General features: G+C 35.8%; 1 protein-coding gene across 1 annotated transcript in view; it reads right to left on the bottom strand.

The window, feature by feature from the left end:
- Nucleotides 1-20,511, bottom strand: part of ADAMTS19 (ADAM metallopeptidase with thrombospondin type 1 motif 19) — a 574,573-nt gene that overhangs the window by 102,975 nt on the left and 451,087 nt on the right. The window contains exons 15-16 of the mRNA XM_053701647.1: nt 20,290-20,410; nt 8,111-8,191 (exon numbers count right to left, since the gene is read on the bottom strand). Of these exons, the coding sequence (XP_053557622.1) occupies nt 8,111-8,191; nt 20,290-20,410 (202 nt within the window). The remainder of the gene's footprint in view (nt 1-8,110; nt 8,192-20,289; nt 20,411-20,511) is intronic.

The following is a 20,511-nucleotide window of genomic DNA, read 5'->3' as shown; positions in this document are numbered from 1 at the left end:
TGCATGCAGCAAGTCGCAACAGCAACTACTGACGAAAAGGGAACATCAGGATGATCAAACTAATAGGATGACTTATGTCACTGAATACAGCCCTGATAAGAAAGAATACAGGAACATACTTGATCAGCATTGGCACATAATTGCTAGTGACAACAGTTTGCCCTTAGCGAATACCATAGCTCCAAGATTGAGTTACCGTAGGGGTAAATCACTACGGGACACGCTCATGAGACCAGATTTAATGCAAGCCTACACTAAGGTCACCTGGTTACAACAGAACAAAAAAACAGGTTGTTTTAAATGCTTGGGGTGCACAACGTGTAGTGCCCTAATACAGTGTACAGAGTTCACTCATCCTTGGACCAACCAAAAATTTAAAATCAAATACCGTGTTACATGCACGACGACCCATGTAGTCTATCTGCTACATTGTATTTGTGGCAGATTTTACGTTGGTAAAACGACTGATGATCTGCGCACTAGAATGGCGAATCACAGGGCAGCCATTCGGGCAGCGATAGATAAAGGTGATTCTGAACAGCCTGTTGCGAGACATTTCGCTGACTATAAGCACACTGTGAAAGATCTAAAATATGTCATCATTGACCATGTACCCCCTCTAAATAGAGGAGGGGACAGAGGCAAACTTCTGTTACAAAAGGAGTCCAGGTGGATTCACACCTTGGACACGCTGATGCCAAAGGGACTGAATACACACTTTGATTTACAGTGTTTTCTGTAGAATCGCTGTGTCTTTAAATTTCTTTAAATTTCTCCAAAAATGTAATTTACAATGTTGTTGTTAAGATAATTTGCTCCATTGTTTGGGTAATTTAGATAAACTGTGTGAACAGGGAATTATCTAAATAATTATGTTAGACCTATATGTAGATAGTGGCATATCCGTAAGTAACAGCAGATAGACTTATTTATGTATATGAATGTACCAAAGATAATATATTGTATTTAAGTAAAATTAGATGGGATAAGTATGCATAATTGAGATTACATAGTCTATTTATTCAAGGATTTATCTGATCGTATACGAAAATAGCTGCACAAGGATGTTCGGTATTGTTAAACTTTTGTTAGGCTCTGTTGCCTAGTAACGGTTCTTTTTGTCTTTTGATTTCCAACAGTTGGTCCGTATGGGCTTCCATAGTGCTGCTTGGCGCATGCGTGGTTGCATTGAGGAGACGCTACCGGAAGTCCCACCAGACAGAGCTGAATGTCAATTTGGGTGTTGGGGTATAAAGCAAGGTATGTGTATTGTATTTGTTATGTTTGATAAAGGGGGAAACCCCGAAACGTCCTATATGTATTAAACACTAACGTGTATTTTCACAAAGACCTATTAGTGCAGTTCTCTATTTTCTATGATATATGTGTATGTATGCACCGCACCTAGGCAGAACAGTGGAACACGTGAGTGCTTTGGAATGAAATTTTGTGGACTATATATATATATATATATATATATATATATATATATATATATATATATATCACTATACCTGTATATCTATTCCTATAGATATCTAAGTATAGATAACCTATTTTACATTGATATTATCGGACATATATAGAAATACATAGTTAATAAAAATTACATTCTTTCTATGTGAAGAACAGAGGAATGTAAAATATGCAAAATGTGCTTCGGGTTTCGTGCTTTAGGTCTAACACAATGTCGAGTAAACTCACATGCAGAAATAGTTACCTTAAGGCGCCTTATTGAAATATTTAAGATAAAATATTAAAACATAATAATAATTCTTAAAAATGATTATAGATACTGTAAAACATTCTAAATAATCCATATAGCATATATATATATATATATATATCAGTATTTATAATATTTTTTAATAATTATTATTTATCGTTTTTAATATTTTATATTTAATATTTCAATAACGTGACTAATTCTTCAAGTGCGCTAATCTGACACTGTTTTAAATCTAAACCTGAAACCTGAAGTGCGTTACAAATATTTTACATTCCTACGTTCTTCACATAGACTTTTTTATTATTAAATATATATTTCTATCTCTATGATAATGTTAATTTAAAATATATATCTACACCTATATAGCTATAGGAATATATATATAGGTATATACAGACATATATATATATATATATATAATTTTATTTAAAATAAAAATAACATTGTCCTGTATGTGAAGAACAATGGAATGTGAAATATGTACAGTAAATGCACAGTAAAACACATCATTAAATATTAATATGGTATAATTATGATTTTTCATGTTTTCAGGTATTTGACTGCAAAGGACTCCAATGTGTATATATATTTATGTATATATACATATAAATACATAAATACATATGTACACACATATATGCAAATGTATACATACATGCATACACATATTTAGACAAGTATATGTATGTATATATAAACAATATAGCCCTTTACAGTCAAACCCCTTGTCATGGAGAAACAATACGATAAAAGACAAAATTTTACAAACAAATACAGGGGGAATTGATAAGAGGCTCCATTTGTGATTTTCTAGAGAAAGGAGGATTATTGACATTTTGTATGTGAACTCCCCTTTTTATAAGAATTATTATCAATAAGTGAAATTGTGGAGATTGCTTTTTATATGCCAGAGGTGGCACATATAGTTTTGAGTACATAATTTTGTTGGCATGATTAAAAGATATTAAGAGTGAGACTGGAGAAAGTAGAGAGAAAAAGATTCCTTGTTACATATGTACTCTTCTGGAATCATTTTATCCTGATAGTTACACACACCTTATCTCCTAAACTGTCTACTAATGTGTGCAAGTCATTGCTCAACAATATTTCTTGGTAGCTTCCCACCACCTAAAAAGTGAATTAATCAAACACTGTACTTGAATGGATTTCACTTTGATCAAAATCCTGACAGCAGCATTATTTATCACTGCCCATACTTTTACTATGGGACCAGCATAGCAAGTCAACTACTTTGGGGTTATAACCGACATTGGTGTTTTCTACCATGTTTTCAGAGCCCTCATTTGCTACAATTTTTTCAACTTATTGCTTATTTTCTCTGAAATCCTTTGGGAAACTAACCCCTTTTTTAAGGCACTTAAAAACATATTTCGCCTAAAAGTACAGTAAAGTTCAAATTAAACTTTCACGATTCAGATACTGCATGAAAATTTAAACAACTTTTCAATTTATTTCTAATTTGCTTCATTATTTTTGTATTCTTTATTGAAAAGCATACATATATAGGCTCAGGAACAGCAATGCACTACTAAGAGCTAGCTGCTGATTGGTGGTTGCACATATGCTTCTTATCATTGTAGTACCTACGTCTAGCAGAGAGGCGCATGATGCAGTCCCCACTGTTAGCTTAGACAGTGGGAGCTGCAATCAGGAGGCAGAAGAATTGTGCTCCCTTACCATATGAAGCCAGATTACATATAGTTACAGAGAATGACACTGATGGTGTCACTCTCTGTAACAATCCTCTGTTAGTGCCAAGTCGGAGCAGTGAGGTATAGGAAGATGGTGGGTGGGCAGCCCAGTAGAGGAGAGGGAGGGTAATTGCAGGGCTCCATAGACTATTGCCAAAAGTTATGAAGGGGTAGGAAGGAATGGTGCCCTGCACTACGGAAACATATCGGCTGGAGGTGGGTGGGGTCCCTTCACTACAGAAAATAACAAATATAATAAATACAGAATTAAAAACAGAATTAAGTCTTGCAGCCATTAACAAACATAGCGGGAAGCAGTGGGAGGGGGATTATATAACTGTTTTGGGGAGGTCAGAAAGTGGGGAGTGTGAAGAGGGATCTACACTACAGAACTATTAGTACCTAAGTTGGTAATGACCAGTAGGGGAGGTAGGTGTCTGGGAGGGTACAGGTAGGGTCAGGGGGTGGGAGGTGTCAGGTGGGTGGGTAACCCCTACACTAGAGCAAATATTAACCATACAAGCTACCTTGTGTTGTCTACGTTAAACATATAAATATAGTTTTCATAGATATATTTTAAAAAAAGAATGGAAAATGTTGACATATTCTTAACTTAAAGGAGTTGATCATCATTTAGGAAGCATCACATAAGGCGGGACCCTCTGAATACAACTGAACTAACTCTGATCCAAGATCAACTGGGAACGCTGAGTTGCCACGGCCTTTCTTCAGCTGTAAATCATACACCTGTACTGTTCCTTGTCCATTAAAGCCAGTGTGCTTATGTAATGTCCTATATTTGAAGTTTTTTATATATGTTTTAAATAAATATTTACCTGGATCCTGCGATCTCCTGTTATCTCCTGCCAGAGGAGTCAGAAAAAATTGAGCAAATATAACTGAGAGCTCAGTCATGTGTGAGTATGGTCCTATAGAATTAACATATATTGTTTAAATCACAGAACTTCACTATTGTTTGTACATCTCTCTCTTAATTTTGAGGATTCTGGTGTGGAAAAGGTGGTCTTAAAGGACCAGTAAACACAGTAGATTAGCATAATCAACAAATGCAAGATAACAAGACAATGCAATAGCATTTACTCTGAATTTCAAATGAGTAGTAGATTTTTTTCTAACACATTTCAAAGTTATGTATATTTCCACTCCCCCTGTACCATGTGATAGCAATCAGCCAATCACAAATGCATATACGTATAGTCTCTGAATATTTGCACATGCTTAGTTGGAGCTGGTGACTCAAAAAGTGTAACTATAAAAGGCTTTTTTTTAATGGAAGTAAATTGGAAAGTTGATTAAAATTACATGCTGTATCTGAATCATGAAAATTTAATAAAACCTGAGTGTCCCTTTAAAGGAACATTTCCTTAAAGGAACATTTTCCCAAGATAAATTCAACAGCATATACCAGTCTAAAAGACTATGACCTAGATTACAAGTTGTTATTTTGCTGAAAAATTGGCCTTTGCGAGCCGAATATTCAGCTCACCCATATTACAAGTCGCGCAATACGGCTATACTGCTAGCATTTTAGCCTATATCGCAACTCTCCATTCCGCACTCATAAAATGGCTTTTGGTGTGGAATTTTCAATAGCTTATACCGCCACGATCCATTCTGCTATCAAAGACCAGTAGTTATGGATTTTGCGAAACAAAAATGTTTCACAAAACTCATAACAAAAATGTTACAAAGTACACTAACACCCATAAAAAACCTATTTACCCCTAATCCGCCACCCACCCGCATCGCCAACAATAAATTAAAGTATTAACCACTAATCTGCTGCCCCCCCACATCACCAACACTAAATAAACCTATTAACCCCTAAACTGCCGATCCCCCACATCGCTAACACATAAATAAAACTATTAACCCCTAATTCACCGTCTGCCCGCTTTCACAAATACTAACCTAAATCTATTAACCCCTAAACCACCAAACACCCACATCGCAACTACCTAAATAAAACTGTTAACCCCTAAACATCCCCCTAATTTAAATTAAAGTTACAATATAACTACCTTCAAATAAATACTATTTTAAGAACATAAAATATACCAAAAATAAAAAAAAACTAAATTACAAAATTAAAAAATCCTAACACTACAAAAAAACTGTCTAAAATTACGAAAAATAAAAAAAATAAGTTTACACAAAATAATAAACGAAATTATCCAAAATAAAAAAATAAACCTAATCTAATACCCTATAAAAACAAGAAGCCACCCCAAAATAAAAAAAAACCCTAATCTAACAATAAACTACCAAAGGGCCTTTTGTAAGGTATTGCCCTAAAGAAATCATCTTTTTAAAAAAAAAAAAAAAATTACAAAGTCCCTCCTAACAATACAACCCCCCACCCACCCAAACCCCCAGAATAAAAAAGACCTAACTAAAATAAACCTAAGCTACCCATTGCCCCTAAAGGGGCATTTGTATGGGCATTGCCCTTAAAAGGGCAATATGCTCTTTTGCTGCATATTAAAAAAAAAAAGCCCTAATCTAAAAAAAAAACACACCCCAAAAAAAACTAACACTAAACCCGACAAAGGTACTCACCATTCCTGAAGTCCAGTGTTCAATTGAGAACTCCAATTCATAAAAAACTCCAATCTGATGGCACTTCCAGTGATTCCATACATCTGATTGGTTCGAGTCTCAGTGAGTGACAGGATTCACAAAAAATCAGATGGGCACTGTGATCGCCTATCTTCCCTATCTATTTTGCCTCCGCCCAGGGGGTTCAAGGGGGACGAAGCCCCCCTTGTAAATCTCATTCCCCAAGGTTTACTTGGGGTGTGTGCCAGAGGATCGGTGGTGCACCCCCCCCAAGACAGGCAAAACAGATAGTGAAGGTCTTCCAGGCGGATCCATCTTCATTCATCATCCCGATGGCGCAGCGCAGAGAGGGAATGTCGGGCCGCGCAGACATCCAATGTGGAGGGTCCTTTCATGTGATCCTCCGCCGCACTCTGAAGATTGAATGCAAGGTACTGTTTTGTATTGGGATACCTTGCATTCCTGTTGGCTGAAAAATTTCAAATCAGCCAATAGGGTGAGAGCTACTGAAATCCTATTGGCTGTTCAAATCAGCCAATAGGATTTCAGTAGCTCACATCCTATTGGCTGATTTGAAATTGTCAGTCAATAGGAATGCAAGGTACCCCAAGTATATATAGGATAATGTAAAATAGATATATTTACCTATATATTTACAGTAATAGATACATAAGTTTGGGTATATACAGATATATATAGGAATATAAATTTACAATAAAAAAAAAAATTCTGTATGCAAAGAATATTTGAATGTGAAATTAATAACTCCATTTGGGTTAGCGTGCGAGCAATGTGTTAGATTTTTTTTCCTCTACGATGTCCATTGAAGTCTTTTGGGAAGACTAAGCTAATAACTTGTAATAGTCACGCTACCCGACGTGTGCAAAAAGCTTAATTCTAGCACTCTTGATTAAAAGCGCTAAAAAGTGTGTCACTTGTAATCTAGCCCAGAAGGTTTAAGTATTATGTCCCTTTAAATCTGCATTTTTGAGCAGAAGGCATGTATAATAAAACAGTCAACATTTAAATTTTCATTTGGAATCAAGTATTCATTACTCTCTAGACGACACACTAGCACAATGTTTCACATTGAATGGAGTTGGAATAATAATCTTTATACATTTATCTTAATGTCCCAAATCATAGTGGTTTTGATTCTTGAGCAATAAAAGTACATGCATTTTACTAGCAGGCATGTTTTTCATCATATAGTTAGATGTCAACCTGTTTTTAATAAGCACATTATGAGGCTGAATGGCAGCATACTGATGGTTATATGCAGCTTTTTGTTTTATACAATTTTAGTTATTAGATGCAATGTCAAAGGTATTTTAAGTGGGAGGTCTTAGTGAGGTAGAAATTAAAAAGTAGAAATCTATACTATTGTACCTTATTTCTATCATATTGTACCTTATTTCTATCATGTATATGAAAGCGCAGCAATTAAAGAAGAAAGCACTAAGTTGCATTTTCAAATACTCTGTTTTAGCTAGAATAAAAAAAAGTTTTGAGTATTTTGTTTATAAAATGAGAAAAAATTCCTAAGACAATATTTTCTGAAATGTTCATAAATTTAGATTATTAAATGTGTAATTGTATAATAGTCTGGGCAAACAGTATTTACATTTATTAAAAACATTATTAAATTTGTGTAAAGTAATGTGAAGTCAAAGAGAAAATGCATAGAGGCCGAGGGGGAGGTGCACAAGCTTGAATAAATTATAAAACCATATATTAACTATTCTGAAAGTAAAATTTGCATTAACTTGCATTGTCAAAATAATCAGTCCAAGAACATTTGGAGAGAAACAAAAATAAAGGTTTCTTTATTTAAATATTTCTATGTCATGGAATTGCTCTGTAACAGAATATAAATGAAGAAATTGAATGAAAGTGAAGCCCAAACAGAAAATGTTATGTCTAAGTTCTTAGATGACATACATCCTGTTTATGGCTGATACTCACCACTAGGGGCACCCTTATGTCCAAGGTTCTTCTGGTTTGTTCACTAAATGATAAAGTTCTTTAGGTGTATGATATTACCCTTATAAAGCTGGATACATTAACAAAATTGCTTCATTCTACTTACCAAGGTAACTATGAGCAGGCGTTTCTTCTACAACTTTAATTCTTCTTGCACCAGCTGGTATCACCACTGCTTCTACATATCCTGAGAAGACAATAACCTATTGTAACTTGGGAGTATCACTAATGAATAAAAGTTACAGGGATTCATTTTGTTTTAAAATTCAAGTAGGTAAAATTTTCTAGTCATGCTGTCAATATAAAAATTAAAAAATAAAACGTCACAATAAAAAAATAATAGAAATCAATGGCAACTGTAAAAGTTCCAAATTAGTTCTAGCAACTCTATCATCTGATCCACATATTATGTAAAATAGTTCCAGGGATGCACAGAAAATGCGATTTTGTAACCAGAAGAAAATGTATGATTAATATACAGTAGGGTAATTTCGATAGCCCAGTGCAGAGAGTTAAAAGAGCAATGTCAGAGCTTTGTATTATAAAACATAAATTTAATAAAAAATGTAAGTTTAAATGTTTAAACTCTGTGTTCAATAAATACATTAATAACTGCTTGTGTTGTATTTGATGTATTCATGAAATAAAATTGTAATTCCAAATGGTTCACATATTTTGTCTTGCCACTGTAAATGTACCTATTCTGCATAAAGTTAAAGATGTTGAGCGCATAAAGGATATTATAAACTAAGTATTAGATAGCCTAAATATTAATTCTTAATACTTAACCATATATAAAGAAACAAAAAATGCAGCATAAAGCCAGACAGAATGTCTTCTTTATGGAACTTTATTGTTCCACATTTAGCATGAATTCAACTTTCTAAAACTTTCTAAATAGTATATATAACTATATATATAAATATATATATATATATATATATATATATATATATATATATATATATATATATATATATACAGTATATATATATATATATATAAAAAAAATATTTAGTTATAAATACTTAGAACATATGTTCTGCTATGTGCAGAACATTGGAATGTAAAATATTTACAGTAAATACACAGTATAACACTATTAAATATGAATATTGCATATATATAATATATATATATTTGTCTGTATGTGTGTACATATGTATTTATGTGTATATACCGTATGTGTATATCTGTCTGTAAATACATAAATACATATATAAATGCATATGTACACACACACACACACACACACACATATATATGTATATATATATATATATATATATATATATATATATATATATATATATATATAGTAACAAAGGAGAGCACTCCCACTTAGTCCAGCAACTGCCAGGGTGCTAGTACAGTTTAAATACAGCTGAACAAAAAGCTTGCACTCTCTGGTCATTTAAAAAAAACTCTTTACTGTGAAAAGTAGTGACGTTTCGGGGACCAAATCCCCTTCCTCAGACACAGTGTATACATATTACAAACAATATATAGCAAACATTCAAAGCCCCATCCCCCAATTAGGACCAACCCCCCCCCCCGCCAAATGGTAGTCATAGTAACCACCCAATCACATAGTAAACAAATAAAGTGTACATCATAATAAACAAAACCAGTTTGAGCTTAATAATGCATAAAGGTGAATTAATCTTATGTGAGCTATATATCTTTTAACCAGATCAATATACCCTCAATAGAGAAACAGAAGCGTTTAGGTAGTGGCTGTTGGAGTTTTACAATTTATATAGCGTGTCTGACTTAGACCGCAACATGATACCCACATGTAATACAGTTGATAACAACACAGAGCAATATGGACAAGAATAAATCCAGGCAGGAGATACAATGATTAATCTGTATAAAGCCGTTGTCACATATTTACAGAACCGCCACGGCATAGTCCCAAATCATGAGCACAATACTTCCTGGAAAGTCACATGGTAGATTGCACCAATCGACGGCTAGCATCTGTGTTGCTATGGCAATGCATCGTATAGTACTATAATCAATACAGGAATGGAGGAACCAATCAGCAGGAAGGATCGAGTGGGCGGGATCCACCAACGATGTGTAGTCAAAGCAAGACACGGCTACTGTAGATAATAAAATACATACGGCTAGATTACGAGTTTGGCGTAAGAGGCTATGCGGTGCTAACGAGCAGTTTATGCTCACCACTCACTTACAGACAGCGGTGGTATTACGGGTTTTTACAAACCCGGCGTAACCACAAAAAATTGATTGTAGAGCAAAATTTTGCTCCACATCTCACCTCAATACCAGCGCTGCTTACGTTAGCGGTGAGCTGGCTGAACGTGCTTGTGTACGATTTCCCCATAGGAATCAATGGGGGAGAGCAGGCTGAAAAAAAACCTAACACCTGCAAAAAAGCAGCGTTTAGCTCCTAACGCAGCCTCATTGATTCCTATGGGGGAAAATACATTTATGTATACACCTAACACCCTAACATGAACCCAGAGTCTAAACACCCATAATCTTACACTTATTAACCCCTAATCTGATGCCCCCGACATCGCCGACACCTACATTATATTGATTAACCCCTAATCTGCCGCTCCGGACACCGCCGCCACCTACATTATACTTATGAACCCCTAATCTGCTGCCCCCAACATCGCCGACACCTACATTATATTTATTAACCCCTAATCTGCCACCCCCAATGTCGCCGCAACCCACCTTCACTTCTTAACCCCTAATCTGCCGCCCCCAACGTCGCCGCCACTATATTAAAGTTATTAACCCCTAAATCTAAGTCTAACCCTAACACCTCCTAACTTAAATATAATTTAAATAAATCGAAATAAAATAACTATTATTACCTAAATAATTCCTATTTAAAACTAAATACTTACCTATAAAATAAACCCTAAGCAACCTACAATATAACTAATAGTTATATTGTAGCTAGCTTAGGTTTTATTTTTATTTTACAGGCAAGTTTGTATTTATTTTAACTAGGTAGAATAGTTATTAAATCGTTATTAACTATTTAATAACTACCTAGTTAAAATAAAGACAAATTTACCTGTAAAATAAAACCTAACCTAAGTTACAATTACACCTAACACTACACTAAAATTAAATTAATTCCCTAAATTAAATACAAATAAATACAAATAAATAAAATTATTTAAAGTACAAAAAACCCCCCACTAAGTTACAGAAAATAATAAACAAATTACAAGATTTTAAACTAATTACACCTAATCTAATCCCCCTAACAAAATAAAAAAGCCCCCCCCCAAAATAAAAAAGCCCTACCCTACACTAAATTACAAATAGCCCTTAAAAGGGCTTTTGTGGGGCATTGCCCCAAAGTAATCAGCTCTTTTACCTGTAAAAAAAAGTACAAATCCCCCCAACATTAAAACCCACCACCCACACAACCAACCCTACTCTAAAACCCACCCAATACCCCCTTAAAAAAACCTAACACTAACCCCTTGAATATCACCTTACCAGGAGAAGTCTTCACCCAACCGGGCTGAAGTCTTCAACGAAGCCGGGAGAAGTCTTCATCCATGCCGGGCGAAGTGGTCCTCCAGACGGGCAGAAGTCTTCATCCAGACGGCATCTTCTATCTTCATCCATCCGGCGCGGAGCAGGTCCATCTTCAAGACATCCGGCGTGGAGCATCCTCTTTCATCTAAGTCTTGTTACTAAAAGACGGTTCCTTTAAGTGACACCATCCAATATCAGCCAATCAGAATTAAGGTAGAAAAAATCCTATTGGCTGATGCAATCAGCCAATAGGATTGAGCTGGCATTCTATTGGCTGATTGGAACAGCCAATAGAATGCCAGCTCAATCCTATTGGCTGATTGGATCAGCCAATAGGATTAAAAATGTTCTACCTTAATTCCGATTGGCTGATAGAATTCTATCAGCCAATCGGAATTGAAGGGACGCCATCTTGGATGACGTCACTTAAAGGAACCGTCATTTAGTAAGAAGACTTCGATGGAAGAGGATGCTCCGCGCCGGATGTCTTGAAGATGGACCCACTCCGTGCCAGATGGATGAATATAGAAGATGCCGTCTGGATGAAGACTTCTGCCCGTCTGGAGGACCACTTCGCCCGGCATGGATGAAGACTTCTCCCGGCTTCGTTGAGGACTTTGGCCCGGTTGGGTGAAGACTTCTCCCGGTAAGGTGATCTTCAAGGGGTTAGTGTTAGGTTTTTTCAAGGGGGTATTGGGTGGGTTTTAGAGTAGGATGGTTGTGTGGGTGGTGGGTTTTAATGTTAGGGGGAGATTTGTAATTTTTAACAGGTAAAAGAGCTGATTACTTTGGGTCAATGCCCCTCAAAAGGCCCTTTTAAGTGCTATTTGTAATTTAGTGTAGGGTAGGGCTTTTTATTTTGGGGGGCTTTTTTATTTTGTTAGGGGGATTAGATTAGGTGTAATTAGTTTAAAAATCTTGTAATTTGTTTATTATTTTCTGTAATTTAGTGTTGTTTTGTTGTACTTTAGATAATTTTATTTATTTGTATTTAATTGTATTTAATTTATGGAATTAATTTAATTATAGTGTAGTGTTAGGTGTAATTGTAACTTAGGTTAGTTTTTATTTTGCAGGTAAATTTGTCTTTTTTTTAGCTAGGAAGTTATTAAATAGTTAATAACTATTTAATAACTATTCTACCTAGTTAAAATAAATTCAAACTAAAAATAAAACCTAAGATAGCTACAATGTAACTATTAGTTATATTGCAGCTAGCTTAGGGTTTATTTTATAGGTAAGTATTTAGTTTTAAATAGGAATTATTTAGGTAATAATAGTAATTTTATTTAGATTTATTTAAATTATATTTAAGTTAGGGAGTGTTAGGGTTAGGGTTAGACTTAGTTTTAGGAGTTAACAACTTTAATATAGTGGCAGTGACGTTGTGGGTGGCAGATTAGGGGTTAATAAATGTAGGTAGGTGTCGGCGATGTTAGGGACAGCAGATTAGGGGTTAATAATATTTGACTAGTGTTTGCGATGCAGGAGTGCGGCGGTTTAGGGGTTAATATATTTATTATAGTGGCGGCGATGTCCGGTTCGGCAGATTAGGGGTTAAAATTTTTATTTTAGTGTTTGCGATGTTGGAGGGCCTCGATTTAGGGGTTAATAGGTAGTTTATGGGTGTTAGTATACTTTTTAGCACTTTAGTTAAGAGTTTTATGCTACGGCGTTGTAGTGTAAAACTCTTAACTACTGACTCTTAATACCGGCGCTATGCAAGTCCCATTGAAAATATAGGATACGCAATTTAAGCAAGTGGATTTGTGGTATTTCCAAGCCTGGCCAAAAAAGGGAGCGGTACACCTGTACCTGCAAGACTCGTAATACCAGCGGGCGTTAAAAAGCAGCGTTAGGACCGGCCAACGCTGCTTTTTAAGCCTAATGCCAAACTCGTAATCTAGCCGATAGTTTTGAAAAAGGTTCATAACTGATATACATAGCCATCACTCCTGTACATTACGCTGAATTCAAGTGGAACACCCATATTGCTATGCATATATACATAGAGTACATATACGCCCACTCAAAGTAAAATAGTGCACTTAAGAGAATAAAGTACATCATAGATGCTCACCACAGTAAAGAACAAAGTGATATATGCGCAATATCAAATAGAGTCTATGACAGGAGGATATAGAAAACAAAGTACTGCATGAATTTAATTAAGGAATTAATTTAATGGTGGCAAGTATAGATATACCTCTGAAAACCTTACTGTATATTACCAAAAGATGAGAGGTTTATATAAAACACCTTCAAGGGATAAATAGATCACCCCACAACCAGGGAAAAAAAGGGGAAGGAAAGCACTGCTCAAACGATTGGTTCAATGGTCTAGAACTCTCATTAAGTACATAACAGATTGTGGACCCACATTATATAGGTAAACCATCCCATATTTATAAGAAACAATGCCAGTCTATGACTGTATTCAGTCCATTAGGTTGCACAGTGTTAAGGCGGTGAATCCACCTTGCTTTTGTTTGCAGGAGTATATTGTTCCAATCACCCCCACGTTTGAGAGGGGGGATATGATCGATCAAGACGAAACGTAGATCATTCACCTTGTGGCCGGCCTCCAAGAAATGCCTCACCACTGGCTGCTCACTCTTCTTATTCTTTATGGCAGTCCTAATAGATCATCTATGGTTGGCAAATTGTGTCCAGGCATCGTCTGAGGTCTTGCCGACATAGAACCTCCTACAGCAGCTACAATTCAACAGATAAACCACGTAAGTGGTGGTGCAGGAGATAAAGTGCCAGATGGAGAATCTCTTATTGGTATGTGGGTGTCCAAAAGTGGTGCCTGGTACCATTGCACTGCAGGTCGTGCATCCTGCACATCTAAAGCAACCTTGTTTCTTATTCTGTTGAAGCCAACTGACTTTTTTGTAGCAATGAGAGGGTGTCCTTTAAATTCCTGTTCCTTTTAAAACCCACCCATGGATCACTTTTAATGATGTTCCAGTGTTGATTAAGGCTCTTACCCAGATTACTCATGGGAGGACTATATACTGTAGTGAAGGTCAGGCGTTGTATACTGTCATTATCCATGTTAGCAGCCGTGGTATCAAAGTCATCAACCATTCTTTTACTCTGATCGATAAGTTTTTGATTGTAGCCTCACTGTACAAATTTGCAGGCCATTTCAGATAGTTGGGACTGTCTCATTACTGGTTCACTGTTGTTCCTTGCTACACGGATCATCTGTGCCTTCGGAATGGCTTTCAGTAGAGATGTTGGATGATTACTTGTTGCGTGTAGCCGTGAATTTCTGTCCGTAGGTTTGCAGTAGAGGGATGTTCCCAATTGATTTTGTTCTTTCTTGAAGATCTTCAGATCCAAAAACTCAATCGAGCTTTCATTGTAATTGAGTTTGAATTTCACCGGGTTGTCTAAGGCATTTAAGTGGTCAAACCAACTCGTCAGGTCCTCCACTGTGCCACTCCATACAATAAAGAGGTTCTCAATGTAGCGACGATAAAACCTTACCTCAGGTTTAACAAAGACATCCATCACTGTTACCTCATACTTTTCCATGAATAGGTTGGCCAGGGAAGGAGCCACGTTCGATCCCATGGCCGACCCAGATATTTGTTGGTAAAAACACTGTTCAAAGTGGAAATAATTAAGCCTTAAGCCTTAAGCTTAAATCAAGTATCTGAATGAGAAAATTGCTTGGGGGCCGATATAAGGGTATCTGTTTAATGCCTCCATGACACATTGCTTGCCACTTTCGTGCGGTATAAAGGTGTACAAACTGGTAACATCAGCAGTCGTGAGAATCCATGTATCTTCAATATGTAGATTCACCACTTCATTAATCAACTGTGAAGAATCGCGTACAAACGATTGCATGTTTCTGACTAGAGGTTGCAAGAAGTGGTCCACAAACAATGCTAATCTAGACGTGATCGAGATGCGTGCTGAGACAATTGGTCTCCCCGGGGGTCATTCCATGTTTTTATGGATTTTCGGCAGCGTGTACAATATGGGACAGGAAGGAAAATCCAACTTCAGGTACTTAAACTTACTTTCATCTATCCATCCAGAATTATAGCCCTGCAGTACTGCTTCATCAATAATATTCTTAAATTCTCCTGTTGGGTCATTGTTTAGTAGCACATAGGTGGTACCATCGTTCAACTGCTGAAGTATTTCCTCACGATAGTAAGAGCAGTCCAGGACAACCACCGCTCCCCCTTTGTCCGCCGTCCTTATGACAATATCTGGATCAGAGGACAGGGATGTAAAGGCTTGTTTCTCATCTTCTGAGAGATTGTTACAGTATTTCACCTGTTCCATTCTTGTGATATCCTGGGTAACCATTCTCATATAGGTCTTTATACTTGGATTCAGGCTGTGTGGCTCAAAGGTGCTTTTACATTTGAATGGATGGCATATAACTTGAGAGTCTGTGTCTTTAAAAAATTCTTTAAGTCTCAAAGATCTTTGGAATTTTTGGCAGTCGATGTAGGTATCAAATTAATCGTGTCTGCGAGTAGGGACAAAACTCAGGCCCTTATTTAGAAGGCTTTGCTCAGCCAAGGTAAGGGGCCGGTGGCTGATATTCACGACCAGGTCTGTCCCTAAGTTGGAAATCTGTGTTACCTGGGGGCAGTGGTGGCTTTCTCTCTCTAGCCCCCCCCTTCCCTCCAGCCCCCCCCCCCCCCACCATAAGTGGGGCCTCCCCCTCATTTTCTTTGGCCGGCTCTTGCAGTGACCCCCTGAAAAAACTGCTGTGTATTTCCAGACATGTCAACAGGGCCACTGTCACTCTGGGGCATGTCACTGTCAGAGCCCGAGCTACTGTCCACAGTTTGGAGTGATTGCTTACTGTAATAGCATTGGCACCTCCTCCTCTGCATGTAGGGTCCTCGATTGTTACCCCCCTATCAACCACCGATACACTTTTTTGTCCTTATGGTCCTCGCACACTGTTTGCAATTTCCTGTTCTTAAACTGGATGAGATTGTCCTTATACTCCTTAATGAGTAGCCAACTTGTCAAGCCATAGTTCAGAAGTGTCTTCCCTTAAGACTTGGATTTTCTTTGTCTCACATCTTTTTTTTCCCTGGTTGTGGGGTGATCTATTTATCCATTGATGGTGTTTTATATAAACCCCTCATCTTTTGGTAATATACAGTAAGGTTTTCAAAGGTATATCTATACTTGCCACCATTAGATTAATTCCTTAATTAAATTCATGCAGTACTTTGTTTTCTATATCCTCCTATTGCACATATATCACTATGTTCTTTACTGTGGTGAGCATCTATGATGTACTTTATTCTGTTAAGTGCGCTATTTTCCTTTGAGTGGGCGTAGTGTACAGGAGTGATGGCTATGTATATCAGTTATGAACCTTTTTGAAAACTATGTTTTTTATTATCTACAGTAGCCGTGTCTTGCTTTGACTATGCATCGTTGGTGGATCCTGCCCACTCAATCCTTCCTGCTGATTGGTTCCTCCATTTCTGTATTGATTATAGTACTATACGGTGCGTTTCCATAGCAATGCAGATGCTAGCCGTCGATTAGTGCAATCTACCATGTGACTTTCCAGGAAGTATAGTGCTCATGATTTGGGACTATGCCGTGGCAGTTCTGTAAGTATGTGACAACGGCTTTATACAGATTAATCATTGTATCTCCTGCCTGGATTTATTCTTGTCCATATCGCTCTGTGTTGTTATCAACTATATTACATGTGGGTATCATGTTGCGGTCTAAGTCAGACATGCTATATAAGTTGTAAAACTCCAACAGTCACTACCTAAATGCTTCTGTTCCTCTACTGAGGGTATATTGCTCTGGTTAAAAGATATATAGGTCACATAAGATTAATTCACCTTTATGCACTATCAAGCTCAGACTGATTTTCTTTATTATGATGTACACTATATTTGTTTACTATGTGATTGTGTGGTTACTATGTCTACCATTTGGCGGGTTTTTTTTGGTCCTAATTGGGGGGTGGGGCTTTGAATATTTGCTATATATCGTTTGTAATATGTATACACTATGTCTGAGGAAGGGGATTTGGTCCCCGAAACGTCACTACTTTTCACAGTAAAGAGTTTTTTTAAAAAGACCAAAAAATGCAAGTTTTTTGTTCAGATATATATATATAAATATATATATATATATTTATATATATTCACACATACACAGCATATACATATTTAAACATGTATATGTATGTACTGCATCTATGTTAAAGACCTTTGCAGTCCTTTTTTTTATCTTTGAGCCCTTATAACTTTTTATTGCAATGTTTTTATTAATTATTTTTATAAGGTGTTATTATGAATGTAACTTTACTATTAAATGAATTTTTTTGATGTGTTGTGACACTTTTTTGTTTCACGAACCAGTTAGCCAGAGTTCTATGGACGCGCTTTCCTGACGAGCGTTAAAGGGAAAGTCTACACCAGAATTTGTATTGTTTAAAAAGATAGATCATTTTTGCTCAAGGTTATAAAAGTGTTTGTCTTATGACCACTCTCAATGGAGCCAATATGCTACTTGTGTTATTGTTAAAGGTTATAAGATTGTTGTTGTTTTTTTGATAATTACTCATGATGTAATAATGATGGATTGTTTAAAAGAGTTTAAATACCCCTTCGCTGACCTTATAAGGGGGAAGAAAATATTATGTGAACGAAAATGCTGTCAGACTGTCTGGTATGGTATAATATTTATTTATATGCAAACTTGACTAAATGATTGTAACTCTCTTGTACTCAAAATCTATTATAAGATATGAGACCATTTTTACTTATATAACATTAGTACGTGTCTGGATTTTCGTTTTCAGAATAACTTTTCTTTAAGGCAATATAAGAGGGAAAAGGTAAGGAACGTTACAAAAGAATCATCAATTAAAAATCCCTTTGAAATTCAGTAGCTCATAAAGCTTAGTGGATACTTTTACTGATTGGATTTAGAAGGGTCATGATTTTGTACTCTGTTTAAGGAATCCTATTTGATCCCTTTCATTCTTATAAATAAAGCTAAAGTAATAGAATATGTAATGGCTTTCAAATTCATCCTGAAAACAGAATGTTGACATATTTAATATGTGTTTTTATGAAAATACAGCACTCTAAAATTGTGAAATAAAACAAAATGTTAATTGCATATTTAAAAAATTAAGCTTGTGAATTTCGCAAATTAAGTTCTCTGTCAATGCTGTCACATTTTTCATGTATTAGTGCAATTAAAGGGACACGGTACTATAACATTTGTTTCCCCTTACTTTGTTTCAAATGACTTATACCTAATGCACAGTATTACATGTATGGGAAATGGCTTTTTTCATGTTTATTTCTGTATTTAAAATACCATCACATAGGAATTGACCATAACAATGGGCTGAGTCTGCAAGTAAAGCAAACCTGATGATGCTTTTTATATTAGGTATTGAAATGCTAATTATGGCTGAAATTATGGCTGGGTGGTTGAATAAACACAAGCAGCTATTTCCCATACAAAATCTCTGTCTTCCTCATCACCCTAACTTGGAGATTAATCAGCGCTATCTACATAGCTTTTCTACAGAGAAAATGTTTGTTTACTCATATTTTCAGTATAGATGGGAATAAAACAGGCAAAAGTAGCTATCTAAAATAAAAAATACAGAAGCTGTTTGCAAACAATTAAATACACTCAAGCAGGGGAAAAATGGACTATTGGGAACACATTAAGGCTAGATTACGAGTGGTGAGCTAACTGTACTTCGCAAGCAATATGGGGTATTTCTCTACTCTTTTCGCATGATGGAGATGGCATTTATTTGGAGTTAAAAGTAATCTTGTTCACTTGAGTGCAATCAAATTTAACATGCCTTGGTTTTAGTGCGATTTCAGAGCTCTGGTTAACAAAAGAGACAAAAAGTTGCACAATACACATACAAATACTTTTAACAGTACAGCTACACTCACATAAAAACTGTTTCATTGTTATAAGGGTTCAAAGATATGAGGTCTCAGGTGTGAGGAAAAATAAAAGGCATGCAAAGGGCTTTAAAATAAACTTACATACATATGTCTATATATGTGTATATTATGTGTGCATATATGTTTTTAAGTATTTATGTGTTTTACTGTATATGTAACGTACATGTTTAACATTACAATGTTCTCCACTTAAAGGATAATGTACTTTTAAATGTAAATACATAATTCTATATATATCTGTCTGAGGAAGGGGAGTGTGTCCCCAAAACGTCACGCTTTATCCATTAAAATGTATTCACTAAAAGACCAGTTAGTGTCTTCTACTGTCCTTATATTCCTATAGATATATACGTATAGATATGTATTTTATATGAACATTAATATATATATATATATATATATATATATAATATACTAGAGTTACAGTAAAACAGTACATTATTTTCTATGTGAAGAATGTAAAATATGCACAAAATATGCATAACGCGCATTGAGGTTCACAATTTGGCAATAACTGGATTTTTTTTTTAACTTTTTTCCTGTTTTTGTGCTCCATTTAAGTCAAAGAGAGAATACGTTAACACAATTGCAATATTCAAAGTTCAACTTTTTGCACATGTCGGGTTTTTGCTCCTAGACTAACGAGGACAACCTTATGCACGCAAAAAGCCTCTGTCTAGCGAACTTATCGCACTAGTAATCTAGTACAATGTCCCTTTTATACAGAAAATAATGTTAGACTATATAGTAGAAAGATCATATGAAAAATAAAAACTACCTGCTCCTCTAGTATGATTAAAGTCACCCTTAATAATTTTGCAAGATTTTCCATTGCCATTGCAAATACCGCAATGATCCTCTCTTGATAACGAACCTAAAATTCCATCACAGCCAACTTTCTATGAAAAAAAGAAAGAAATGAAGATCAGTGGGTTATTCATTGCCGCTTGGTATTTATTAATGCACATTACGTCAAGATATTTCATGTAAAGAAAATTGT

Source organism: Bombina bombina, chromosome 2 (assembly GCF_027579735.1).
Source record: "Bombina bombina isolate aBomBom1 chromosome 2, aBomBom1.pri, whole genome shotgun sequence".
NCBI lineage: Eukaryota > Metazoa > Chordata > Amphibia > Anura > Bombinatoridae > Bombina > Bombina bombina.
Note: the sequence above shows the minus strand (reverse complement) of the source record. Positions and strands in the feature narration are given on the sequence as shown.